At 41.7% G+C, this 26,923-nt stretch overlaps 1 protein-coding gene across 1 annotated transcript in view; it reads left to right on the top strand.

Moving 5' to 3' along the window:
- LOC110489131 (glutamate receptor ionotropic, kainate 3) overlaps nt 1-26,923 on the top strand; it is a 115,150-nt gene that overhangs the window by 67,067 nt on the left and 21,160 nt on the right. Inside the window, exons 2-11 of the mRNA XM_021561718.2 lie at nt 2,772-2,945; nt 3,281-3,538; nt 3,829-4,010; nt 6,994-7,047; nt 10,072-10,242; nt 11,237-11,380; nt 12,318-12,425; nt 15,196-15,309; nt 19,537-19,740; nt 26,550-26,773. Of these exons, the coding sequence (XP_021417393.2) occupies nt 2,772-2,945; nt 3,281-3,538; nt 3,829-4,010; nt 6,994-7,047; nt 10,072-10,242; nt 11,237-11,380; nt 12,318-12,425; nt 15,196-15,309; nt 19,537-19,740; nt 26,550-26,773 (1,633 nt within the window). The remainder of the gene's footprint in view (nt 1-2,771; nt 2,946-3,280; nt 3,539-3,828; nt 4,011-6,993; nt 7,048-10,071; nt 10,243-11,236; nt 11,381-12,317; nt 12,426-15,195; nt 15,310-19,536; nt 19,741-26,549; nt 26,774-26,923) is intronic.

Here is a 26,923-nt window from a genome sequence, read left to right as displayed (position 1 = left end):
CCTCATATGGGCACCATACACTATTTATGACTGTGAATCCCCCTTTGATTCCAAGGGGATGTGATTACTACATTAAGTAATTGCTGGAGTATATACTAATTTGACTGTTAAGAGGATAAAATGTGCATTGCTCAGAAGCACTTTAACAAATTTAATAAACAGGGAGACCTGCTCCTTGGGAAGAAATCTGGGGAAATTTGCATCATCCTTTTTCACAATCCTGCCAGAAGCACAATGCCTAGGCTTTAATGGGTTAGGAATTTCCAGACGCATCAAATAATGAGGAATAAGCAGCTCAGTGTTGATACCACAATATCCACACTAATAAACAAAGGGGCATATTATTGAACGATAGTTACACAGAAAATAAGCACTCCCGGTTAGGCAATGTAATGCAATTTATGACTGAGGGTAAACACAAACTGAGATGCAACTTTAGATTTGGGATTTGTTCTTGTGATCCTCTGATTAACATGTTTACTGTTCTTAGTCTGCCTCACAAAGGCCCTTAATTAATCTATTGGGTTGTAGCCTGGCACCTAATTGCAGGTCCCTAAGTTAATAATTTGGCTCTCGTACAAATTTTGGTAAATCAGCTGCATTTAAAAGCTACAATAGTTCACTCAAAATAAAATAAATTAACAGCTGTGTGTTAGAAAAAGCACAAGCCTAAACTATGACCTTATAAAAAAAAAGTTTGACATATAAGCCTATAGTACGTGTCCTGACTGCCTTCGTGAGGCTTATGTGTAAAATACCATAAAATTCAGTAAAACAAACACAGGGTCAGATCCTAAAAAAACATTTCACACCACTGCATCAATAACAGCAAACACAGTGTCACGCCCTGACCTTAGTTATCTTTGTTTTCTTTATTATTTTGGTTAGGTCAGGGTGTGACAAGGGTGGTATGTGTGTTTTTGTCTCGTCTAGGGGGTTTTGGTTTGTCTAGGTCTATGGTGGCCTAAGTTGGTTCCCAATCAGAGACAACTGTTTATCGTTGTCTCTGATTGGGGATCCTATTTAGGTTGCCATTTCCCACTTTGGTTTTGTGTGTTAATGTTTGTGTGTAGTTGCCTGTCAGCACGCGTATCTTATAGTGTCAAGGTCGTTTTGTTTGGTGTTCTTCGTGTAAATAAATAATGTATTCGTATCACGCTGCGCCTTGGTCTCCTCCTCCTGTCAGGAACGTGACACACAGGTCCATACTAGATATGTGTCCACTTTTACGTCAAAGGCAAAACACTGTAACACTGATGTGGTTTATGTATCATTCTGACACCTGTTGTGGTGAGGGAAAACATAACATTGTTGTTCCACTTAAGACTAAAATGGACTTATTTTGAATTGTACAATTGACATGTGTTTGAATTGTGCATCCAGTTCTTGCCTCTTGTCAGTGCTGCTAAGCATGAAGCAAATCTCTCTGATACTGTCATGTCTACAGTTGAAGTCAGAGGTTTACATACACCTTAGCCAAATACATTTAAACTCAGTTATTCACGATTCCTGACATTTAATCCTAGTAAAAACTGCTTGTCTTAGGTCAGTTAGAATCACCACTATTTTAAGAATGTGAGATGTCAGAATAATAGCAGAGCGAATGATTTCTTTCATCACGTTCCCAGTGAGTCAGAAGTTTACATACACTCAATTAGTATTTGGTAGCATTCATTGCCTTTAAATTGTTTAACTTGGGTCAAACCTTTTGGGTAGCCTACCACAAGCTTCCCACAATAAGTTGGGTGAATTGTGGCCCATTCCTCCTGACAGAGCTGGTGTAATTGAGTCAGGTTTGTAGGCCTCCTTGCTCACACACACTTTTTCAGTTCTGCCCACAAATCTCCTATAGGATTGAGGTCAGGGCCACTCCAATACCTTGACTTTGTTGTCCTTAAGCCATTTTGCCACACCTTTGGAAGTATGTTTGGATCATTGTCCATTTGGAAGACTCATTTGCGACCAAGATTTAACTTTCTGACTGTCTTGAGATGTTGCTTCAATATATCCACCTCATGATGCCATCTATGTTGTGAAGTGCACCAGTCCCGAATGCAGCAAAGCACCCCCACCCCATGCTTCACGGTTGGGATGGTGTTCTTTGGCTTGCAAGCCCCCCCCCCCTTTTTCCTCCAAAAGCTGATCGTATTTAGTTGTACATGAAAACTTGTTATGCTGTACATGAAAACTTGTTATGCTGTACATGAAAACTTGTTATGCTGTACATGAAAACTTGTTATGCTGTACATGAAAACTTGTTATGCTGTACATGAAAACTTGTTATGCTGTATCTAACTGATACAATATGGCATTTCTATAATACCAAGGGCCCTAAATATAACATGCTCAATTTAGTGATAGTAATAGTGATTTAATTCAATATTTTCTATTATACCTGAGTAGTCTAGTACCTACACCAAGTTATCTGATCCACCTGTGTTTTAATGTGAACTTAAAGTGAACCAATGGAGAAGAGAAGAAACTGAGCTTCTGTTCTGATGGAGCCATGTTCTCTGTCTCCTTTCCACTCTCCTCACTCTCTCCCATTACTGCAGCAGACTTCAAAGCTGCTGTTGGTATTCACAGCATTCCCTGAAATGGAGTGGGGCTTTCTCTCTGTTTACAGAGCAAATCTAATGCCGGCTCTAATGTACACAATCTAGTCCACTGCCAGTGTTTAGTGCAAAACCCCTTAAGAATTTTGGCAGTAGTTTCAGACAACTGTGTTCCAGACCAGTTGGCCTTGAGCTAATGTGTCTCCTTTTTCTCAGGGGGGATTTTTGAGCAAACAGAGGGACCGGTGCCGCTCGTCAGCCCAGAGGAGCTTGCCTTTAAATTTGCAGTGAACAACATCAACAGAAACAGGACTTTATTGCCCAACACGACGTTAACGTACGACATACAGAGGATTAATATCTACGACAGTTTTGAAGCGTCGAGAAAAGGTGAGTGACATGCACTTTGTTTGCCCAGGGATTGTGCCCAATGGCCACACAGTGCAGTGGACGACAGCAGACCATAACAAACCAACCTAAATGTTTATTGCAAGTATTTCTGGCAAGTTGTTTCATTAGTCTAACTCAAAGTACTTGGCTGTTATAGATTTAATAGTGGTATTTTGTTTGATGTTATTTCATTAACTGCACTCTGAAACCAGGATTTATTCTAGTAGACATAGAAGTTTGATAATTCACTAAATACATTATTCAGCTCACTTGTTGAACGTCGTGATGTGGTGTCTTTCCGAGAGTTAATTCTCCCTCTGTTCTTGCCATTCTAGCCTGTGACCAACTGTCTTTAGGTGTAGTGGCAATATTTGGGCCCTCACATAGCTCGTCCTCAAACGCCGTCCAGTCCATCTGCAATGCGTTGGAAGTGCCACACATCCAGGTGCGATGGAAACATCACCCTATGGACAACAGGGACACATTTTACGCCAACCTGTACCCCGATTACTCTTCTCTCAGTTACGGCATCTTAGATTTGGTGCAGTTCCTCAAGTGGAAAACAGCCACAGTCGTATACGATGACAGTACAGGTATGACGTTTTCTAACCATTGGGATTGGCGGGGTTGTTAAGCTGATTTTAGTACTACGAAGATCAGCTTAAGTCCAATCATAGCGATACAAAACTTTCTGGAAACTAAGCATTTGTAATACTCTACAGTATACTTTTGAATTGTGATCATTTTGTCTGGGAAATGTTATGTGTAACATCAAACTACTAAATTACACTTTACAAGAAGTTAAATGTTTTTGATATGTGTGTGTTGACAGTTGAATGATGTTGTGCGTGGCTGTTAGCTTTCTGATGTTTGTTTCCTAAAGGTCTTATTAGACTACAGGAACTGATAATGGCCCCCTCCAGGTATAACATCAGGCTAAAGATTCGCCAGCTCCCTCTTGACGGAGAGGACACCAGGCCCCTCCTCAAGGAGATGAAGAGAGGACGGGAGTTTCGCATTATCTTCGACTGCAACCACGAAATGGCTGCACAGATCCTTAAACAGGTGAGAGCCTCACTGGCACTGTTCAGAGCTGACATAATTTAACTGATCGAAGCTATAGACAATATCAAATTCATATTCTGCGTTGACATATAGTTGAAGTCGGAAGTTTACATACACCTTAGCCAAATACATTTAAACTCAATTTCACAATTCCTGACTTTTAATCCTAGTAAAAATTCCCTGTCTTAGGTCAGTTAGGATCACCACTTTATTTAAAAAATGTGAAATGGCAGAATAATAGCAGAGAGAATGATTTACTTCAGCTTTTATTTCTTTCATCACATTCCCAGTGGGTCAGAAGTTTACATACAGTCAATTAGTATTTGGTAGCATCCCCATTGGGATGGTGTTCTTTGACTTACAAGCCTCCCCCTTTTTCCTCCATACATTACGATGGTCATTATGGCCAAACAGTTCTATTTCTGTTTCATCAGACCAGTGGATGTTTCTCCAAAAAGTATAATCTTTGCCCCCATGTGCAGTTGCAAACCGTAGTCTGGCTTTTTTATGGCGGGTTTGGAGCAGTGGCTTCTACCTTGCTGAGCGGCCTTTCAGTTTATGTCGATATAGGACTCGTTTTACTGTGGATATAGATACTTGTGTACCTTTTTCCTCCAGCATCTGCCCAAGATCCTTTGCTGTTGTTCTGGGATTGATTTGCACTTTTCGCACCAAAGTACGTTCATCTCTAGGAGACGTCTTCTTCCTGAGCGGTATGACAGCTGCGTGGTCCCATGATGTTTATACTTGCGTACTATTGTTTGTACAGATGAACATGGTACCTTCAGGCATTTGGAAATTGCTCCCAAGGATGAACTAGACTTGTGTAGGTCTACAGTTTTGGCTGATTTATTTAGATTTTCCCATGATGTCAAGCAAAGAGGCACTGAGTTTGAAGGTAGGCCTTGAAATACATCCACAGGTGCACCTCCAATTGACTCAAATGATGTCAATTAGCCTATCAGAAGCTTCTAAAGCCATGACATAATTTTCCAAGCTGTTTAAAGGGACACTCAACTTAGTGGATGTAAACCTCTGACCCACTGGAATTGTGATACAGTGAATTATAAGTCTTCAAACAATTGTTGGAAAAATTACTTGTGTCATGCACAAACTTGCCAAAACTATAGTTTGTTAACAAGAAATGTGTGGTTAAAAAACGAGTTTTAATGACTCCGACGTCAACTGTACATTCTGGAATTGGGCTTGTATTATTATAAAGTTGTCTTACAAAAAAAAATTGTTCTGCTTTGAGCCATTCTGAAGCTTTTTGGAAAACGTTATTGCAACAGTGTCAAAACTGAGTTATGTATATCTGTTTTTCAAAGCCAATATTATTTGTTTTGCAGTGCTTATTTTGGTTGCCTTGATATCTATTGTCTTTTACACTACATATGAAATGCTGTTATTTGATGTTCTGATTCACACAGCAGGAACACTCTTTGTTGATTTTAATATTGTTATTGAAGCACATACTGTGGTTTCTGACAAATTGCTGCTGTTACAGATGCATATCAGACCCATAAACTGTAAACCATCACAGATTTATCGCTTACAGTATGTGGTGAGGATACAGAATGTAATCCAAATGCATTTTAACATGAGTAGTTCAGTTTACTTTTGAGGTTTTGATATTCAAAAGATTGCGGGCCATATACGTCATGACTCTTCTGAGGACGAAGAGATGTTCAGCAACTCTAGTTAGGGTAATGGAGGCTTACGTCAAATGTATCTTGTATGTATAAACCCTCTTTAAAAATAGACATGTATAACACTACGTTTGAACTTTAATATGGAGTTTGCTGATAGTCCCTGGCCTCCCCACAATGCCCTGCTTTATACCTGTCTGTCTGCACTCTGCAGCCTGTCTGGTGTTCTCACCTAAACGCAACCTCCCCTCGTCAGTTCATATCCCCCCTCCAGGTGTGGAGAAAATACATGGAAAACATGGCAGGACCAGACCTATATCCCAGGTGTCTCTTAAAAAGCGATGACCCTTTAGCGACGGTTCCATCCGAGAAGCACTTTTTGTCACTTTTCTTTAAGTGGCTTGGCCACCAGGGGAGAGAGGGACAGATGGAGGCCAATGAAATGAGGTTGATGAGGATGTAGTAGAGTCAGGCGAGGGACCCAAAACACACACATCTTAATGTGACTTTGAAAGTGCAGGATATATATATATATATATATATATATATATATATATATTTTAAAAATCATACACTCTTTATACTCCCAGCCATTTAATTTGGGCGCTATACTTTCCATAGGCTGGCATTCATCCAACAATAATCGAGATCCCATATCTATAAATTGTCATGCGTTGGAAATATTTTTTCCCTTCTGACATCTTATAGTTTTGATAGTGTCATAAATTGTATTTGTAGTCAGTAGGTGCGTTAAATGGAGAAGAGACTTCCACTTCCAAAAAGCACAGCAGCTTATTTGCATTTACCTTGGGTATTCTTCACAACAGATGGTACAATTAAACAGGAAATACTGCCGCCATGGGAATGTAGAACATTTGAATGTAGATTGAGTGAAATAAGTGGTCGTGATGGGGGGGGATGGTGCAATAGGAGGAACAGGTTACTGCTCACTTCCTTGATTGAAGGCCTCCTTTCTCCAGTGAGGGAGTCCCGTGATCAGAGCAATTGCAAACCCTTTAAATGCATGGTGTCGAAAAAGCCCTCAGTCAGCGTGGAATCACAACTTGCTTTTACTTTATTACCCAAGGGTCACATTTGCGCCATAATTTCAACAAAAACAGAGGCGACACACAGCGATGGTCAATACACTCATTAAGACCTGTGGTTTTTCTCCCATTGCTCCTGAACAGCTTCAATGGTGTTCGCCGTCTGTTTGCCATTGTTTGTTTTGACTGTGGATATTGATTGCAAATTAGCCCAGCGTGACACAGTGACCTTCTTCATTGTCTTGTCTCTCCAACCCCCCCCCCCACCCCCCCCCACCTCTCCTACAGGCCCAGACGATGGGAATGATGACAGAGTACTACCACTACATCTTCACCACTCTGGTAATTTACATTGCTTGCTAATGCAAATTGAGTCACATTTTTCCCCATCTCCCCCCCATTAGATTTTTTTTGATGAATGCTGCCTAATTGCCGATGGGGGTTTGGATCCGGTCCACAATACCAATTTGGTTTGACTAACTGGCAGCGTAATGGAGTCTTCAATAATTTGCCACCTGTAAACACTTCTCTCGCTCTTAAAGGCAACAGAAGTCTTTGAAAAGGTCGCACAAAGGCAACAGATTTGAAGTAGATGATGGAGAATGTTGCTTGAGAGTTTGATGGAGGAAACATATTCATGCAGATAACCTACAATAAATCTTGAGGGAAGGTAGATTACTGATTAGGCCTATTGTGTAATATGTCAGATTATTTTGGACGTTATCCCCCATTGTGAGACATATTGAATGAACACTACCACATCAGTGTTTTGATTGTAGAATTTGCACAAACAGTTTTCAGGGAGTGCAGCCTTGTCCTTTCCACCCTTTCGAGTGCTGTAGTCTAATGGCCCCTTTTAGCCACATGTCATTTTGTTCAGAATAAGCACAGGTGTTTTCCATTTACAGTTTTTTTGGAGTCACACCACAATTTGAGTAAGACTGCGGCTCAGGACACTTTGTTCAAGGGTTATACTGTATATGCACATTCTGTGTCCTTTCATCAACAAACTATTCACAGTTCCACCTTGAATATCCCCTACTGCCATATTGAATTTGGAGGACGTTAGAAACACTAACTCACAATACAGAAACACATTTCTAGGAGGCGACGACCTCCCTCGGGTGTGTCCTGTGCCCAGTCTGTTCACTGCTCCCAGCAGAGTACAAGCCTGGGCAGCACAGATTTAATCTTTCTGTCTGGTGACAAAAGGACAGGGCAGGATTAATACAGTGGTCCCCATGGTGATGGTGCAGGTGGTGCTGTATGTGTTCCTATTGGACAGAACTCTTTATTTCTCTCTCTCGTGCGATCTATCTCGCAAACACGCACTCATACTGGGGATCTGGAGGATGGGGGCTAGACAGACCCTAGCATGATGGACTTGGCCAGTCTGTGATAATACAATATGGCATGCAGGGCCATGAACGTCGCGTGTCATCTTGGCATTGTTCTGCCATGCGTCGTCATTTGTGTAGGCCTACCCCAACAAACATTTTAACAGTGCCCAAAGCTGTCCCTGTCACACTGTATAGGTCTCAACCAAGTGGGAGAGAAACTGGTTGAGTTATTGATGGTTGAGTACTTCAAATATGATGTAAAATATACAGACACACATTTTAGTTGATCTATTTTACATTTCTCAAAACATAGGATTTATTAATGGAATGGTATGGGACCGCTAGATCCATCTAAAGCAGTAATACACTGTCATACTGACGGTCATGCCATTTCAAAGATTATACCTGCAATGATGAATACATCTATGGCATATAGGGCAACAATATTCCCCTTGATAATATTCAGTGATAATGTTTATCATCCTGGGTGAGGGGAACACCAAATTATTAGAGCGTGAACAGGTAATACCGGAATGGTAGCAGGGTAATATAGCAGCAGCCTTGTCCTCTGAAATGAGGCTGTCATGGCTTCAGCCCTTTACACCCTACAGGGTTATCTCCAAGAATCTGTGCTGAGAACTTTATGTTTTCCACCTTCCTGTATTAGTGTATTGTCAGTGATATGGAGCATTTTGAAGGTACAGAGGCACAGAGTGTGTGGTACTGTAATATAGTCTAATGTTGATTGACAAATGCTGAATTCAGTTTTCCCAGTCAAGTAACTAAATTCAAAGAATCCATTAGTAACTAAATTAGTTTGAATCCATTACCTGATGGTATTTTATACTTTGCAATGGTTGACATTGCCCACAGCAACTCAAAATCTTCAAATGGCTGTTTGAATTGTGTGCTTGAGTTATAAAATCATTTAAAACATTATTTTTAAGGAACTTGTATGCTTCGCAATAAATCTGGTGAACATAACCTGAAGAAAATGGTTTCCCCACAAATGGCATTTAGTACGACAGGGACTTTAAAACAATTGTGCCATATGAACCCTACTGCTTGTGGAGAGACATTTTTTTTCTCTGTATCTGGAGGCAAGCGGTCTTCAGCGTGTGTCTTACACGCTCCCGTTCCCCCAGCACTAACACCACAGGGTGCTAATGAAATATCTATTATGTTCCTGCAAATGTCTTTTCCGAGGCCCCGTGGCACATTCCAACATGATATGTGTCGACATGTGACTTCACACTTGAGCCGGGATGGCGTCCCTAGAAATTACAGTTGCTCAGAGAAATCTGTGTTTGCTTACGGGTTGCGGAGGGACTGTAGCGGCTGCATTATTAATTGGATCCAGCAGATGAAGTGGTTCCCCTTTTAGGCGATGAACGTCGTCTGCCTCATTTACTCAGGGAATATTTAGGATAAGCCGCAGCGGCAGAACACAAGGTAAAAGGTCACGCCTTCAGGTTTTACTTCTGCACAACAACCAGCCAACACGAAGCTTTGAGACATGATAAAGGAGTCAAAGCACAGTTTTACCTGGTCCCTCTGTATCATGGTAATTCGCATTTAAGGGTTTCATTCATACTTGCAGTTGGGGTTGTGTATAGTCATGAAGGTTTAGGTTGAATTACATTGGAGGAAGTCCATTTGAAATGCCATGTTAAGGTCAACCATTCAACATGGTTTCCGTCTAGTAGTTTAAGTGAACCTACCTACTGTACCGTACCAAAATGCCTCTGTGATTGAGGATTAGTGGATGGCTTTAACCACACTGAGAGAGACTGACACCAATGCCTTGTGTTTGGCTTCATTGACTGAGGCACACACTACACTCGAAACACCATACCCTTATCCTCCAGACGGCTCAAAGCTCAATCCCCTCTTTCACTTTAATACATCTCCCATTTACCACCCTCTCTATCCTCTCTTCTCTAACAGTAACAACGAGGCCCCAATCCCAGCCGTCTGAAGCTAAACAAGATCATCTACTCTTTGTTTCACCCCCCTCTTTCTGAAGGACCTCATGGCTATCGACCTGGAGCCCTACCGTTTCTGTGGCGTCAACATGACCGGCTTCCGCATCCTCAACGTGGACAACCCTCAGGTGGCGTCCATCGTTGAGAAGTGGTCCCAAGAGAGGCAGATACCTCCCAAGCCCGACTCGGGTCTCCTGGAAGGGATCATGACGGTATGCTTTTGGTCTTCTGTTGTGGAACTCTGAGGCTGATAGTATTCTAAAATCAGCATGAAAGACATCATATTGATATCTATATACCGTGTGTCTTTCACCAGCCCTACTCTCAACATTTTATGTCAATAACATTTTGGGGAAAAAAAATGCAGATTGAACATTATAGTCTCATCTGTCGTAACAGTACTACCACTATTTCTCTACTATTAGTAACATTATTACTACTTGTACTACGTACCACCAATTATGTCAATAATAATGACAATGGTGATAATTTTGGGGCCTATTATCATCATAAAGTCAGATAAGAAGCGCTTGGAAGCAGGATGTTCACAGTCTACTACATTCTGAACTAATTCATTCAATGTATTCAGGGGAGCTCCTAATCATTCTCAAATCCCATCACAATGGTCTAAATCCAATAATCACAAATCCCATCCCTGATATTCCAATAAAGCCTCCTTTTACGCTCTAACTTAATAAGCGAGCATCGCTAATGGAAGATAAAGAGTTATACATGCGCGTGGTATATTCAATATGAATATTATATTGTTGCAATCCCTCGTTGTTTGTTTATCTATTAATGGATTTGACTGGGGTTCAGATACACCCACACTGCACTCTCACAGGTCTCATTATTTCTATATGGAGAAGGAGGGGTTTTATGGAACGGAGTGTGCTCGCTCTGTGTAGTATGCACTTTTAATTGCTCCCAGGAACTCCGTAAGAGATAGAATCTAGGTGACACAAACATCAAGGTAGGCTGCCTTTAATTTCGTCTTACTCGCCCGGAAAGCGTCATATACGTGTTTACAAAAGGAATTGAGCTCACTTTCTCGGGCATGCTATCTGGAAAATAAGAAACGTCTGAGCTCTTTGATTTCCCTTTGTTAGCTTTTTCTCAAACACTTTTTGCTGCTACTGGAGCGAAGGGAGTGGACTCCCCTTGTCCACAGCCCGTCAGCTGAAATAATGTCCCCCTTTATTCCAGACAGATGCTGCTCTGACGTACGACGCGGTCCACATCGTGTCCGTCTCCTACCAGCACGCACCACAGATGACGGTCAACTCGCTGCAGTGCCACCGCCACAAGCCATGGAGGTTCGGCGGGCGCTTCATGAACTTCATCAAAGAGGTGATGCTGAGCGTTTTGTTTTCTTTTGATGTTGATGTTTGATCTTGTGTGTGATATCCATATTAGGAGATTGTGGATGCCGTACTGTTTGTCTCTGAATCCATTTGACAAATGCAATTACATTTGGAGAAGAAGGAAACATTGTGTAATCATGGAACATACATTTTTACAAACAAAAGCAACGTTATCTGGATAAATCTCTTATTCATGGATAGTGTCTCAAAGTAATGAACTACTCAAAGCTGTGTTAATGTTCTCTCCAGCTAAATTCCCTGTATTCATAACCTATTTACAGATGGCAAAACTCACAGTGAGTCATTGTGTCCTATTTTTACTGAAAAGGGAAACTGGTGCGCCCTTCTGTGCACTGTTCACAATAAGACTGTTTGAAATAGGCGAGTTGTATAATCAGCTCTTGTTTCATTTCACAAGAGAGTGTGTGATGACTGTGACTCAGAGTAGTCAGATTAAGGCTGTAGAACATGATGCCATGGTGACACGGCGCCTAGTGTACCGAACATCACAAGGCCAGAGCCCGGAGTATAAGTGAGGGGAATGTGTTAGCTCCATAGCTTCATCAGTAGCTCCATCATCGCCAGGGGTAACAGACACATCTCTCTGAGCGCGGAGAAACATGAGGAGGGCTCTGGTGGGAGAAAGGGAAGGAGGGGGGGATGTCAGTCGATCATAATGATGGGCATTTATGAGTTTTTTTCTCCCTTGTGTGGAAACAAGTGAAGGACATGGTCTTTAATTAACACTGTGGTCTGGGAGAAAATGTGTCTGAGGCGTTGGGATGTGAAATGTAATTAAAAAATAAATGCAGCCCAGTGTGTGTGTGTGTGTGTGTGGCCTTGGTGTTTGTTTTTACATGTGTCCGTACTCACATGCTTTAATGAATGAGTGTTAATGTGGGGTTGTGTGTATTTCTCTGCAGTCTCACTGGGAAGGCCTGACGGGGAGGCTGTCGTTCAACAGGACCAGTGGCCTCCGCACAGACTTTGACCTGGACATCATCAGCCTGAAAGAGGAGGGCCTGGAGAAGGTAACACACATCATTCCGACCACAATGTTTACAACTATCAAACTAACAACACTTTAAAGAAGTATAGTGTTACGTAATAGTTTAGGTTTTCACTTACGAACATGAATGGAAATGTAAAGTACATACAAAAAAAAAATACAACAATAAGCCCATACCCTGGTGATTTTACACCTACACACATTTATTTATCATCTCCACCATACACTACACTCTCTTTCTCTCTTAGGACATAACATTTGTTTTGCATATCCCCTGTTAAATCGTCTAGAGTGAAAATCTGAAATCCATTCCAGTTTTCTTCTTTAATATGGAACAAATAATGCACAACGGTCTCCATTTGACAGTATCATTTACCTCCTAACAAGGAAGCCAATGGGCTGTTCAAACATAAGCATACGTTAATGGATCATAAAGCAAATTGGATGAGGGAAGACATTAAAGTGTTCATTGCAAGTCTCAAATGGTAATTCGAGTTGTTGCCCGAAATGCTGTTTGCTAATGAGGTGTATAAACCTCACTTTTTTACCCACAAAATAAAGTTAAAAGTTGGCAATGAAGAAGGATAATAATAACTTCCTGTGTTATTTTAAAAGGCAGAGTAGCACCCTGCGGACTATAACTGCTTTGTGGTGATATGGGTTTGTCATGCATTATGGAAACATTAACTCGAGATAAGTGCCATTATGACTTCCTCAAGCGCTCCCGTATGGCAGAGCCTGTATGAGCCTGTATAATAGCTAGGCCATGTCAGCTCAGAGTACCACTGCAGCTCCAGGCTGGAACAACCACAATGCGCCAAACTATTTCCGAATCGCATTCTTCTGCTGTGCTGGGTCTACTGTTCTATTTGCACAGCTTTAGTGTGCTAAAACCAGCATGAAAGACATGCTATGTAGGCCTACTGTGTGCTTTTCTACATCCCTGGTCTCAAGCTTGTTACTTATCCCGCAGGATTTTGTCTCTTTATATCTGTGGAAATCGGCTTTTGCTAACTGTTCTAGCCAGTAAAGATGGCGACTTTTAGGCCTAATCTGCCCTAATTGAATATTAGCCCGAGTTGGAGCTCATACTGGAATTAGGAGAGGTTTCCAGTCGGAGTGGAAAATCCACTGACATTAATATAAAAGAGGGAAGAAAAAAAAGTCAGAAGCTCTCTTTTCCCTGTAGTGGCACGAGTAAATAACTTTTGAATTGCTTCATTGGCTATACACATTTAATGAATTGAGTTAATTGGCCACAATTAGTAAGACTAGGCTGGCATGCAGAGTGGAAGACATGGATATTTTTTAAAGCAGCTCTTCTCTTCAGTTGCTTTTTTTGGGGGGGGCTGTTTCACACAAGCTGTAACTAATATGCTTTTCAAATTTGAGCATACGCTCCTCAGTGGATCAAACAGAAGGACTTTGTCAGGTGTTTTTCACGCTGGCTGCGATGCAGCGTGTTTGTGTACCTTTTAAACGGATCCACCTCGAGTGCCAGCCAGCCCTGTGAATATTAAATGGCACTTTGGTAGTTACCCATGAAGGAGAAAGAGAGGAGGATGGGAAGGAGGATAGTAGGGAAAGCGAGTGACTGCGAAGTAGGCATGCAAAATTAGATCGTTATCGACAGTCTACAGGACTGACTATTTTATGGTAATGATATGTTCCAGAGTTGTCACGACAGTATGGAAGGGGCTTTTTTTTGCCCAGAAGGCCCTACTCTAGTGCAACTCCCTGTATTTGCTCTGATCTTTTAGTATTTATCTTCGTGAGATTACTCAGAGCAGAACTTCTCTGCCAGCATTCTCAAGCTTTTATATTTCCATTGCCGACAACCCCATGCTGGGCTTTCTTTTCAAAATGAATTGTAGGATTTGTGTTTTGCTACGTTCCTAAGGGCACAAAACTGCAAAGATACCAGACCTGAAATAACCATATGATAATTACGCTAGGATGCTTATCTAGTTTGCTATTTTTAATGCTCTGGTTTCTGCATGTGTTTTAACCAGCGAAAGGAGTAGATTATGAAGCCCAAATGGAAGTCTAAATGGAAGACATTGATCAGGAAATTATATTTGATTGCTCTCCCAATTTCTCCACGTTGCTCACACACATACCACACAGAAACTAACAACCTATCTTCTTTTCCTGCATTCAGAAAAGTGCTCCAATTACCTATTGTGTGTGTTATCAGAGAAGCGTTGCAAGTGAAAAGAATGGTTTGTTGTAGGAGTTCGAAAAGGCTGTGCTCCCTCTTCATTTCAACAATTCACAAGCTATGATATTCACAAGGTATTGGTATTTTTAGAACAAGGCCAACAGAGGTGACAGGTGACAGTTTGGAGAGTCTGACATCTTTTGATACACTAAAGTTGCAGAACACAACACAATGTTTTCGTGTTAGTCTTAGAGACTACTACTGAATTATGTTGTTTAAATTCTAGACAAATTTCACATTTTTGCATATTACTTATATTCCAAACCGTAACACCAGGATGAAGTGAAACATATCCATCATAATTCCATCATTCCCAACAGAACCATTTGATTTCTTAAGACTTCTCTCTCCGACAATGTCAATTCGTTTAAAACCTGCCTCCACGTCCCACCACCACCTCTCCCAATAGCCTCATGGTGTATAGTGTGTCCAGAGGTGACACAGCCAATCAGCTAATGGAAATGTGTCCCGGTGGGCGCTAATGCAGCAAGGCTTGTGTGATGTCAGGGTCATGAGTTGCCGCAGTAGAAAGGTGAAGTCGAACTCTTACACACTTTTCATCTTCCCACAGGTGGGGAAGTGGAGTGCGTCCGGAGGTCTCAACATCACCGAGGTGCCCAAGCGGAAAGGGATGAACATCACAGACTCGCTGGCCAACCGTTCCCTGGTCATCACCACCATCCTGGTAGGGTCAGCTGACTTTGATCAGCCCTTTGTGAAAGATCTCTCTCTCTCGCTCTCTCAGATTTGAGCTTTTCTGCTTGACAAGCTACTCAAAACATTACCTTAGGAGATGGTTCTTTACATATCAGTGTCTTATCATTCAGTATTTTACAGGGAAACCAATTTTCCCTTGCTAGTTATGTATAATTTACATTTGGAAAAATAACATCTTTAAACATGGTCCATGTTAGAAGGTTGAAAAAACATGTTTGGCATTGAGGCCCTCTCTGCTACCACCACTCAGACCGGGAAATCAGAGATATCTGTCAAATGAATCACAGTAAATGAACTGAACACCACCTGGAATTTACCTTGCCAATCTAAATCCAGCTTGGATTGTCAAGGGATGTACTGTAGAGCATCATTATGTCACATTAAGATCACCATGGGGATGTGAGGCACTTGCAGTGCAAGGAGCCCGTAGAGAAGAAGACAGGGAGCCACACTGGACCAGTCTATAAAGTATCCATGAATTACATGTTAGGAAATAAACAGGTGTTCTCTCCCACCAGCTTTCCACATTCATTTGCAGATCATATATGGTGTATTCATACGCCTGTGAACTGGGAGGTTAGAGGGTCTTTGTGGAGCTATCACCGGGGTGCTGACAATGAACATCCCCCACGAGCTTATTCTGGACGGACACACAAGTTATCAACAATGATAAACACTCTCATTAAGCCTCGATTGGAGCGCAAGGCTGTAATTATGACCGAGTGAGGTTTAGAAGAGATATAATCAGTGCCTTCTGGTGCCAACCATGGGGAGTAGCAACTTCAATCACAAAGACAAGAAATAGAACCATAAAACAGGTGTTGTTTAGAGCTGCAGCCAAAAATAAATTCACAAAATAATAAGATTCAGGGTCAGTTTGAGCCAGATTAAGCCTATTCATGGACTAAAAAACATTGCCTATGGAAATATCCCATTGGACGTGCTTTTCAATCCAGGAGTAGGGTTTAGGTCCAAATCAGCCACTTGCATGGGATCACCTGCATCTTTTGACAGTGTATGATGGTTTAGGAGTATTCTAGAAATCAACACTTTTAGATTGTAAAAGCAGTATGAGAATAGAGCATCAGCAGCACTAATATCAGTGTCTGTGTTTTTTGATCCATTCTGAGCTTAATGACATTGCATCAAACTGATCGCAGCGATCCGCGAATAAGACGTCTGACAGTTTTATGGCGATAACTTCTCGCATTCTACGAAGAGATTAAGATATTTAATGTGTTTCCCAGCTCTCACATTAATTGTTTTCACTCCATTGCCTGTGACTGTGTCTGCATATCTCCTTCCCCATTTTCTTATGTAAACCCATGCTGCGCTAGAGAGTGTAAAACTGGTTTAAACACTTTGATTTGAGTCCAAACCTTGGGGAATTTAAAGAGTTGGGAAGGCTAGAAACAGATGGTAATGACATTTTTCTTCCCCCCCTCAACACTTTTGGATCAAGATAATTGGACAACTTGAACAAAGTTTTCCACTAAGCTCTTGCTTTCTATCTAAATGCATTATTATCAAGCATTCCTTGGTTATAATTTATTTAAAGGTAACGTCCTAATTGCAAACGGCCAATTAGCTACATATTAGGATTTTAACCAATTATTTACGTGACATTTTTCTGTCCCTGAGATGGTATTTTGGGTGTAGAAAAGGACACCTGTTAAGTGTCAGACTAGGATGTGCTAGACCAGGAGTGTTAGACGTGTTTTGATTCTTCCACCAAGACCTCCCTTCAAGGCATTTACCATCAAGACAACATGATTTGAAACAACAGTGATTTCCATATTTTCCCACGGCATTATTATAATATACATCAATCCATTTCTTTGCCACCATAAGCAGAGCTAAACCCATCATTGTGAAACACACGTTTTTCTGACCGAGGGGTAAACCCGTGTTATGACTGGTTATTTCCCCCTCTTTCATGGCTTTTCTAGCAGCTTTGTGTCACACAAAGACGTGGCCGATGGGAATACAGGTCACCTTCACTGTAGAATCAATTACTCTGCTTATGAGTAGACTTCATTAATTGCATGTCTGACCATCGGAAGCAATAAATAAATAGCCAGTGGGGGAAGGGGACAACCCATGTCTTTAAAAAAAATGCAGAGTGGGATATCTATGATCCCTATTTGGCAGACAGAAAGTGGCAGACACTAAATAAAGGGACATTTCGAGCCATCCGCCAACCTTTCTTTGAGAGTTTAACCATTGTTCGTGCAGGCAATAGGCATTACCTGGAGACAGAAACATTTCAGGCATGTTCCATTTCATTGAAGCATTCTATTCCTAATCAAGCTTTTCTTCAACCTGATATTATTAGGAGCCTTGGGAGAATGTTAGAGGGCAGTAAAGACCGCTGGCTCTCTGACCATAAACTGCATCGCACTGTCGTATACAATGTCTACAAGAGGCAGTAGGCAGGGATGTGGGAGACGGAACGGCCAGGGAAGGTTGGCTGGCTGCAGAAGCTATTTTGGAGTGCCTAGATTCACCATCTATTGTATATCAACGAGACTTCCTATTGCATGCTGTACATTTCTCAGATTGCAGACCATAACCGTCACTTAAATCAGTTAGATTTTCCGGTCGACATACAGTGCATTTGGAAAATATTCAGACCCCCTTGACTTTTTCCACATTTTGTTGCGTTACATCCTTATTCTAAAATGTATTAAATTGTTTTTTTTCCCTCATCATGCTATACACAATACCCCATAATGACAAAGCAAAAACAGGTTTTAAAAATAAAAAGCCCAAATAGGACATTTACGTAAGTATTCAGACCATTTCCTCAGTACTTTGTTGAAGCACCTTTGGCAGCGACTACAGCCTCGAGTCTTCTTGGGTATGATGCTACAAGCTTGGCACATCTGTATTTAGGGAGTTTCTCCCATTCTTGTCTGCAGAACCTCTCAAGCTCCGTCAGGTTGGATGGGAGCATCTCTACACAGCTATTTTCAAGTCTCTCCAAAGATGTTTGATCGGGTTCAAGTCCGGACGTTCCGAGACTTGTCCCGAAGCCACTCCTGCATTGTCTTGGCTATGTGCTTAGGGTCGTTGTCCTGTTGGAAGGTGAACCTTCGTCTAGTCTGAGGTCTTGAGCGCTCTAGAGCAGGTTTTCATCAAGGATCTCTCTGTAGTTTGCTCCGTTCATCTTTCCCTCGATCTTGACTAGTCTCCCAGTCCATGCCGCTGAAAAATGCTCCCACCACCATGCTTCCCTTTAGGGATGGTACCAGGTTTCCTCCAGACGTAAGACTTGGCATTCATGCAAGCGGGCTGTCATGTGCCTTTTACCTAGGAGTGGCCTCCGTCTGGCACCTCTAGCATAAAGGCCTGATTGGTTGAGTGCTGCAGAGATGGTTGTCCTTCTGGAAGATTCTCCCATCTCCACAGAACTCTGGAGCTCCTTCAGAGTGACCATCGGGTTGTTGGTCACCTCCCTGACGAAGGCCCTTCTCCCCTGATTTCTCAGTTTGACCAGGAGGCCAGCTCTAGGATGAGTCTTGGTGGTTCCAGATTTCTTCCATTTAAGAATGATGGAGGCCACTGTGTTCGTAGGGACCTTCAATGCTGCAGACATTTTTTTGGTGTTCTTCCCCATATCTGTGCCTCGACACAATCCTGTCTCGGAGCTCTACAGGCAATTCTGTCAACTGTGGGACCTTTTTATAGACAGGTGTGTGCCTTTCCAAATCATGTCTAATCAATTGAATTTACCACAGTTGGACTCCAATCAAGTTGTAGAAACATCTCAGGATATACCTGAGCTCAATTTCGAGTCTCATAGCAAAGAGCCTGAATAGGGTATTAATTTGCAGTAAAATAAAACAAATGTATTGTGTGTAGATTGAGGAGGGAAACAATTTATTTAATACATTTTAGAATAAGCCTGTAACGTAACACAATGTGGAAAAAGTAAGGGTCTGAATACTTTCCGAATGCACTGTACATTCTGTTAATGCAAGGAAAACTATTCTGTTCATCCCATATTTAAACATACAGTGCAGCTATAACCACACATTGGACTGGAGTCTCTCTGTCTTATCAGCACTTATCAGTCCAAAAACGACGTATCAGCTCAGATCACTTTGCCTCAATTAGGTGCGTGTGCCGAAGAACAAATGGAAAAAGCTGACCTCAACACTGGTTTCCATTAGATTTTTTTGTGTCTGTGCAGGAGGAGCCATATGTCATGCTTAAGAAGTCTGACAAGGCGCTGGTGGGCAACGACCGTTTCGAGGGATTCTGTATCGACCTGCTCAAGGAGCTGGCCAGCATCCTGGGCTTCACCTACGAGATCCGCCTGGTGCCTGATGGGAAGTACGGATCGCAGGACGACAAGGGCCAGTGGAACGGCATGATCAAGGAGCTGATGGAACACGTGAGTTGGACTACCAGTTACCTTCTGACTGTTACTATTACTGTCTTACTTTTGCTTATAGCTAGTGTTCAACATTGTAAATTATTAGATGTTTTGACTACAGATTCAATCATTTAGTCTTGTTTGTTGGGACCCTGTTTTTGGGTGTTAGAATCTGATTTGAAACTTATCACAATCAAGCTTAGTGTGTTTTTTTTACAACAAATATAAGGATTTAAGACATACTATGAAGAATAGAATTATAGCAACATATTAAAGTTGGTTTTGAACGCATCAGATGAAAGCATCAAAGGCTGTTAAAATATAGCTGACATTGACAACAAGGACAGTGCCCTGCTAGCCTTTTGAGAGTGTCCCTCCCCATCGCCGTCTCCTTGTCCTCAGCCCCCCTGGTCAACGATGTGCTCGGCTGGAAAAGTTGTAATAGCTTAAGTGGCATTTAGAGAAGGGAGAGGGTGGGAGTCGGACGGTTCGAGTCAATGGCTAGGTGCAGAAAGGGTTAGGAAAGGTGGGCTAACCACGCAGCACTTCATCTCTACCTTAGCCAGATCCAGGTTGATATCTGTAACCTTGAGGGGGAACTAAGAGATTAAGGCAGGAAATGTTGCTTATAGAAATACATGCTTTCTTCTTAATGAACAGTAAACATAGGCTATGTATGTATGTTGTTTCAGCTTACTGATTATTATCATCATTATCATTATATTGTATTCTGCATTGTTGGAAGGGCCTGTAAGTAAGCGTTTCACTGTTAGTATACACGTTGTTTACGAAGCATGCGACAATAAAAAGTCAATTTCATTTGATTTGACCGAGTTGACTGTTACCAATAGACAGGATATACAAACTGAGTTCAGTCCTCCACTTTTGTTTTACGGGAAACAATGTGATTCAGTCTGGGCTTCAAAGCTATCTAGACAATACAGTAGAGCACATTTGAAAACAACAATATCCCATGCTGTGAAATATACTTTGTACTGTACTCAGTGCACTCCAGCACATTTGCCCCCCCTATAGTGTGTTATGGGCAACATATACTTAGTACAATGCAGATTAATTCAAGCGGTCCTCCATGTTTTGTTTTATGGTTTGAGTTCACTCTCAGCAGTTCCTCACAGTTAAATAGTTGGCTGAAGAGGTCTCTGTGCCCAGTAATTCCTAAACACTTAACTTGGCTTTGGTAGAAAGGAGAATGCTTCCAGATGTGTTCTGTATTTGGGTCTATTGCTTCCATGAGAGTAATGTCGGCTGATAGTAGAGTAATCAAGAACACCAATGTTCCATTCAGATATTACGTACTGTAGGTCTACCGATTATCCTCATCATGGTTGTAGAATACAGTGATATAGGACTAGGTTTTGACCTAGTATATTCCTTGCACAGTATGTAAAGGGTAAGTGTGCTGTAGACTGTCTCCCTGTGCTACTGCTCTTTATTTGAATGGCCTACACAACATCACCACTGCTACAGTGTATGGATTTATTTAGCTGGAACTTTTCTTCCTCCTGTCTATACTGATAAGCTGATCTTGAATCAGCAGACAGGAAAAAGGACACTTTGGAGTCTGCTCAAGAGAACTGACCTGAGATTGCCATGAGAAGCTTGGATGGATATTGGTTTCCATACAAGTAAAATGTGCATATTGTTGTGAAATTGTTAGATATTACCTGTTAGATATTACTGCACTGTTGGAGCTACAAACACAAGCATTTCGCTACGCACACAATAACATCTGCTAAACACATGTATGTGACCAATAGAATTTGACAACCTTATCCCAAGGATTGGAATCATGGCAGTGGTGCTGCATTCTGTTCATCCCAAACCAGAATCACCATGTGTCATTGGCGTGTTTCTGGGATGCTTTATTGTAAATTAACAGAGGTATGAGCTCAGATGACAGCAAACAAATCTTTCTGAAAAACAAACAATAGTACACGGGGAGGGGGTGCTTTATTAACGGACAGTGTCAATGTTATTAATCGGTTAAATGTATTTCCTTCAGATATTTATTAACCCCCACCATGCTACATTACAATGCTGCCGTTTACTATTGACAACTCACCCAACGTGTCACCTAGTCAGATTAATGAATTGGTTTAAGGAAGACAACAAGCAAAACAAAGCCGTCTGCGGTTGTTTTTAGCTGATTCATTCTGTCAGCCTACAATCTCACATAAATCATTGTTTCATTACTCAACGGTGCAGTACCCGTGTGGGTTTATTAAAAGCAGTTGTAAGCCTTCATTGATCTTTGTAGGTGACCGAGCCCTGTCAAACAAAGAAGCAAATGTGGAATGACAAAAATAAAGTCTTTGTTGTTATGTCTGATGTCAACGTGTAGGAAGGAGCGAATGGTCTCTGATTTCTAAAAACGTGCATGTAGCTGGGTTAGTGTTTTTATATACATTTCCTGAGATTGTACTATTGAATAAACAACGAAAGAAGTGTTGCAGTGTGTCTCACCTACAAGTCCAACTTTGTGTGCATCACGTGAATATCTTTCTGTCTATGCATACACACACAAATGTGCATAATATACATGATTAATTGGCCGTTGCGTGTAAATACAAATGGGATAAATCTTGAATGAGAACGAGTGTGTGTGTGTTGTGGCTAATTAAATAGAAGAAGCCTTCCGTGCCCATGTAGCATAGCGGCCTTTATTTTCCTCTGAGTCGTTAAAGCCCACTACAAAGCCAAAGGGCATTGTGGGAAAGGCGTTAAATTATGCAACAGGTCATGTTAAACTTGATTTAGTCACAATAGATGATCCAATTAATCATGATGTTGATGCCAGTATTATTAGCGAGCTTAACACATCATTTGTTTCTGTTCAATTAGTCTCTTGCGCCGACAGATACACAGGAAGTTTACGGCGAAACAAATGCACGCCACGGTAAGCCACGCATCTCATTGTCTAGATGTAGAGATAGCAGACTGGATTTGGGACCTTGGCAAGATAGTGGATTGAAAAAGGGCTTTATTTGCAGTTCTAGGCACGTACATGCACGTGGATCTCCATCTGAGGGTCGCTGACCTGATTGGTTTTACAGTGGAACACGGAGGGGGTTTTGGCTACTGAGGGTGGGATAGTGGTCAGAGCTGTCATTTTGACGGACGGGCAGCATGACTTTCAATTGCATCAACAACCACAGCTACATTATTCTGCTACATTATAGTATTTTAGAATTCTACTTGAAGGATAGGATGATGTTATAGTAATGCAAATTCCATTATCACTCTGCAATCCTTTGCCATTCAAGGGGGACGTACTGTAGAGTCAGACGATGGAATTACCAGGGACTACATTTCTCTAGTCATATATGCAAATTGAAACAGTGATGGACAATGAGGCAGTTGGAGCACCGTATGCAAATCATTGTAAAACAATCATCGAGTTAAGAGGTACAGGAAATGTGGCGAACTGTGTCATTTGTGAGGCAAATGTTCTCCAGCACTGTCCAAGAGTATCATTCAATACACCTGTAAGACTAAATAACCAAACCCCACAAACGTTAAAACCAGTAAATGTCAAGGGACTGCAAGTAACACAGATTATTATAGATGGTTACAGTTAACCTCTGATGGGAGTGTTGATCTAGGTGTGATTGTATGTATCCTACAGAATGTCATCGGGTGTGGTAGTATGAAGGTAGCACAGCTCAAAGCTTACAATACCATCTGCGCGCCCATAGATAACACAGAGCCATGTGGCACTCAGCAGGGTACTATCAGGTTATCACGCGTGTACTCGGCAATACGTGTCTAAGCAGAAAATAGCCGTGCAGCGTGTATATTAGAGCACCATAGGGATGGCTGAGATTGGCTTGGATCACCTGCTGCTAGGTCTTCCGGTTGAGTGGCAGCTAGCTTGAAAAGCGGCAGTCGGCGGCAGAGAACAGAGGAAGCGGGTGTGTGTTGTAAACGTAAATGTTTAATGAGGGCACAGTGGATTGCACCACATGACAGATTGGCTGTGCCCACACTGTCTCCTTGTTAAGCTTTCTTGTGTTTAGCCACCACAGTGTTGGCCACAGGCACAGGTATAATCCAAACGGTCACACGTGGAGTTCGACCATTTTCTTATACTGACCCCCATTGACTGCTCTGAATGTTAGAATAGTAATTTGTCATTTTGTTGGAAGGGGGAAAGTGACTGAGCTGTGGTAGTGACACCCCAAAAAATACAGTATATGACTATGACACCACAGAAGCATATTTATTTTTCAAATGTTGGTGGTTATTGTTCTACATTGTAATGACAGCATGTCAGCTAAGCAAATAAATGAAGGGGATTGATTAGATGCATTGCCAGCCTTGCCCATACATTATACATTACAGTATGTCTTTGATTGTCCAAATAATGTTGGGTTGGGTAGTACAAATCAGCTACATTTGTTCCTTGGAATTCTTATGAGCATTTTCTTTATAGGGAGCAGGGTTCTGGTAATTCAGACGGTCATATGATCTACAGAACTAGACATCCTCCACACTTGCCAATGTACACACTAATACCTAATTTAACTGACCTCCATCAGGGACATTCTGGTGCTGGCACACTGAGCGCTGTTCCTCTGCCACCACTCAAAAAGGAAGAAAGGGAGATTGGCCCAAACCCCATTGTGAGTTTCCTTCGGTTCCGAGGAAGGGAGTTATCCAAGCGTGAACCAAGCAGCTGGTTTCATTAATCTCCTGTCCAACCCAGATGTGTTGGAGGTGTGGGGGGAGGTAGTGTGAATGGTGACCTTCTGAATATGCAGCCAGACACAAAACCATGGGCCGCAACGTTCACCATCAGATCCTGCCAGGGCAGTATCTCAGAGGGCTATATTAGGCTAGTCAGAAGGTACCAGGCTCCAGATAGTGGAGGCATGGGGAGAAGCTGGTGGGAAAGCATGTGGGAATGGGCCTTGTTTCTTGTGATTCATTGGGGCAGGTGTTCATCATTTATGTAGAGAACAACAACAACAAAAGATTGGAGAAAAATTGGAGGGAGGGGGCAACCTGTGATCTCCGCTAAATTACATTGATGTAAAGTTCAACGTAACTTTTATTTGATCAAAGTATGTCATATGTTACAGGACTTAATGCAGTGCCTTGAAAAAGTACTCATCCCCCTTGCCGTTTTTTCCTATTTTGTTGTATTATAACCTGTAATTTAAATAGACAAACCTGCCCCCCACCAACACTCATGGACAAGGCACAGAGGGCATTAATCAGAGGCAACAAAGAGACCCCTGAAGGAGCTGCAAAGCTCCACAGCGGAGATAGGAGTATCTGTCCATAGGACCACTTTAAGCCTTACACTTCACAGAGCTGGGCTTTATGGAAGAGTGGCCAGAAAAAAGCCATTGCTTAAAGAAAAAAATAAGCAAACATGTTTGCTAAAAGGCATGTGGGAGACTCCCCAAACAAATGGAAAAGGGTACTCTGGTCAGATGAAACTAAAATTGAGCTTTTTGGCCAGCAAGGAAAATGCCATGTCTGGCACAAACCCAACACATCTCATCACCCCAAGAACAACATCCCCACAGTGAAGCATGGTGGTGGCAGCATCATGCTGTGGGGATGTTTTTCATCGGCAGGGACAGGGAAACTTGACAGAATTGAAGGAATGATGGATGACGCTAAATACAGGGAAATTCTTGAGGGAACCCTGTTTCAGTCTTCCAGAGATTTGAGACTGGGATGTAGATTCACCTTCCAGCAGGACAATGACACTAAGCATACTGCTAAAACATCACTCAAGTAGTTTAAGGGGAAGCATTTAAATGTCTTGGAATGGCCTAGTCTCAATTCAATTGAGAATATGTGGTATAACTTAAAGATTGCTGTACACCAGCGGAACCCATCCAACTTGATGGAGCTGGAGCAGTTTTGCCTTGAAGAATGGGAAAAAATCCCAGTGGGTAGATGTGTCAAGCTTGTAGAGACATACCTCAAGAGACTTGCAGCTGTAATTGCTGCAAAAGGTGGTTCTACAAAGTTTTGACTTTGGGGGGTTGAATAGTTATGCACACTCAAGTTTTCTGTTTTTTTGGGGCTTATTTATTGTTTGCTTTATAATAAAAAATATTTTGCATCTTCAAAGTGGTATGTTGTGTGAATCAAATGATACAACCCCCCCCCCAAAAGTCTATTTTCATTCCAGGTTGTAAGGCAACAAAATATAAAAAATGCCAAGGGGGGTAAATACTTTCTGAAGCCACTGTACTTGTTATGAAACTAACAATGTATTTTATTTTCCTCAAACTGGTTTTCAAGTTTCATGTACCTTTTTGTGTAACAACAATGGTTCATGCAGAACTATGATTTTCAAAAATACCTGAAGAACAATGAAAGTACCAGCAATAGAAGCTCAAATCAAATGTTAGTCACATGCGCCGATCTACAACAAGCGTAGACTTCACTGTGAAATGCTTACTTACGAGTCCTTTCGCAGTAATGCATTTAAGAACAAAAATATACAAATAAAATAGTAACAAAATAAAATAACACTAAAAAGAACAATAATGAGTCTATATACAGGCTATATACAAGGATTACCAGTACCGAGTCAGTGTACTGGGGTACGAGGTAGTTGGGTGATTGATTGAGGTAATATGTACATGGAGGTTTGGTTAGGTGATTGATTGATTGAAGCACTATGTGCATGTACTGTAGGTAGGGGGTGAAAAGCACAAAGTCCGGGTAGCCGTTTAATTAACTGTTCAGCAGTCTTATGACTTTGGGGTAACAAAGGTAATAAAGCTAGCGAAAGGGTCTGATCGTTTGACTGATCGTCCCTTCTCTTGTCTCACCTACAGAGAGCCGACTTGGCTGTGGCCCCTCTTACCATTACCTACCTGCGTGAGAAGGTCGTGGACTTCTCCAAGCCCTTCATGAGCATGGGCATCAGTATCCTGTATCGCAAGCCCAACACCACCAACAACGGCTTCTTCTCCTTCCTCAACCCCATGACCCCTGACATCTGGGTCTATATCCTGCTGGCCTACCTAGGCGTCAGCTGTGTCCTCTTCGTCATCGCTAGGTGAGTCCCAGACATTTCTTGGCTACTTCCTGATATGCCTGTGTGTTTATGTTTATTGAACTTTAGTGAGAGTGATATATTTTGTTTATTCTACTTGTAGGGCTAAGTTAGTTGCAGTCACTAAACAGTTAGTTAAAAAAATAACTTGTA

The sequence above is a fragment of the Oncorhynchus mykiss genome, chromosome 2, assembly GCF_013265735.2.
Source record: "Oncorhynchus mykiss isolate Arlee chromosome 2, USDA_OmykA_1.1, whole genome shotgun sequence".
Lineage (NCBI taxonomy): Eukaryota > Metazoa > Chordata > Actinopteri > Salmoniformes > Salmonidae > Oncorhynchus > Oncorhynchus mykiss.
Note: the sequence above shows the minus strand (reverse complement) of the source record. Positions and strands in the feature narration are given on the sequence as shown.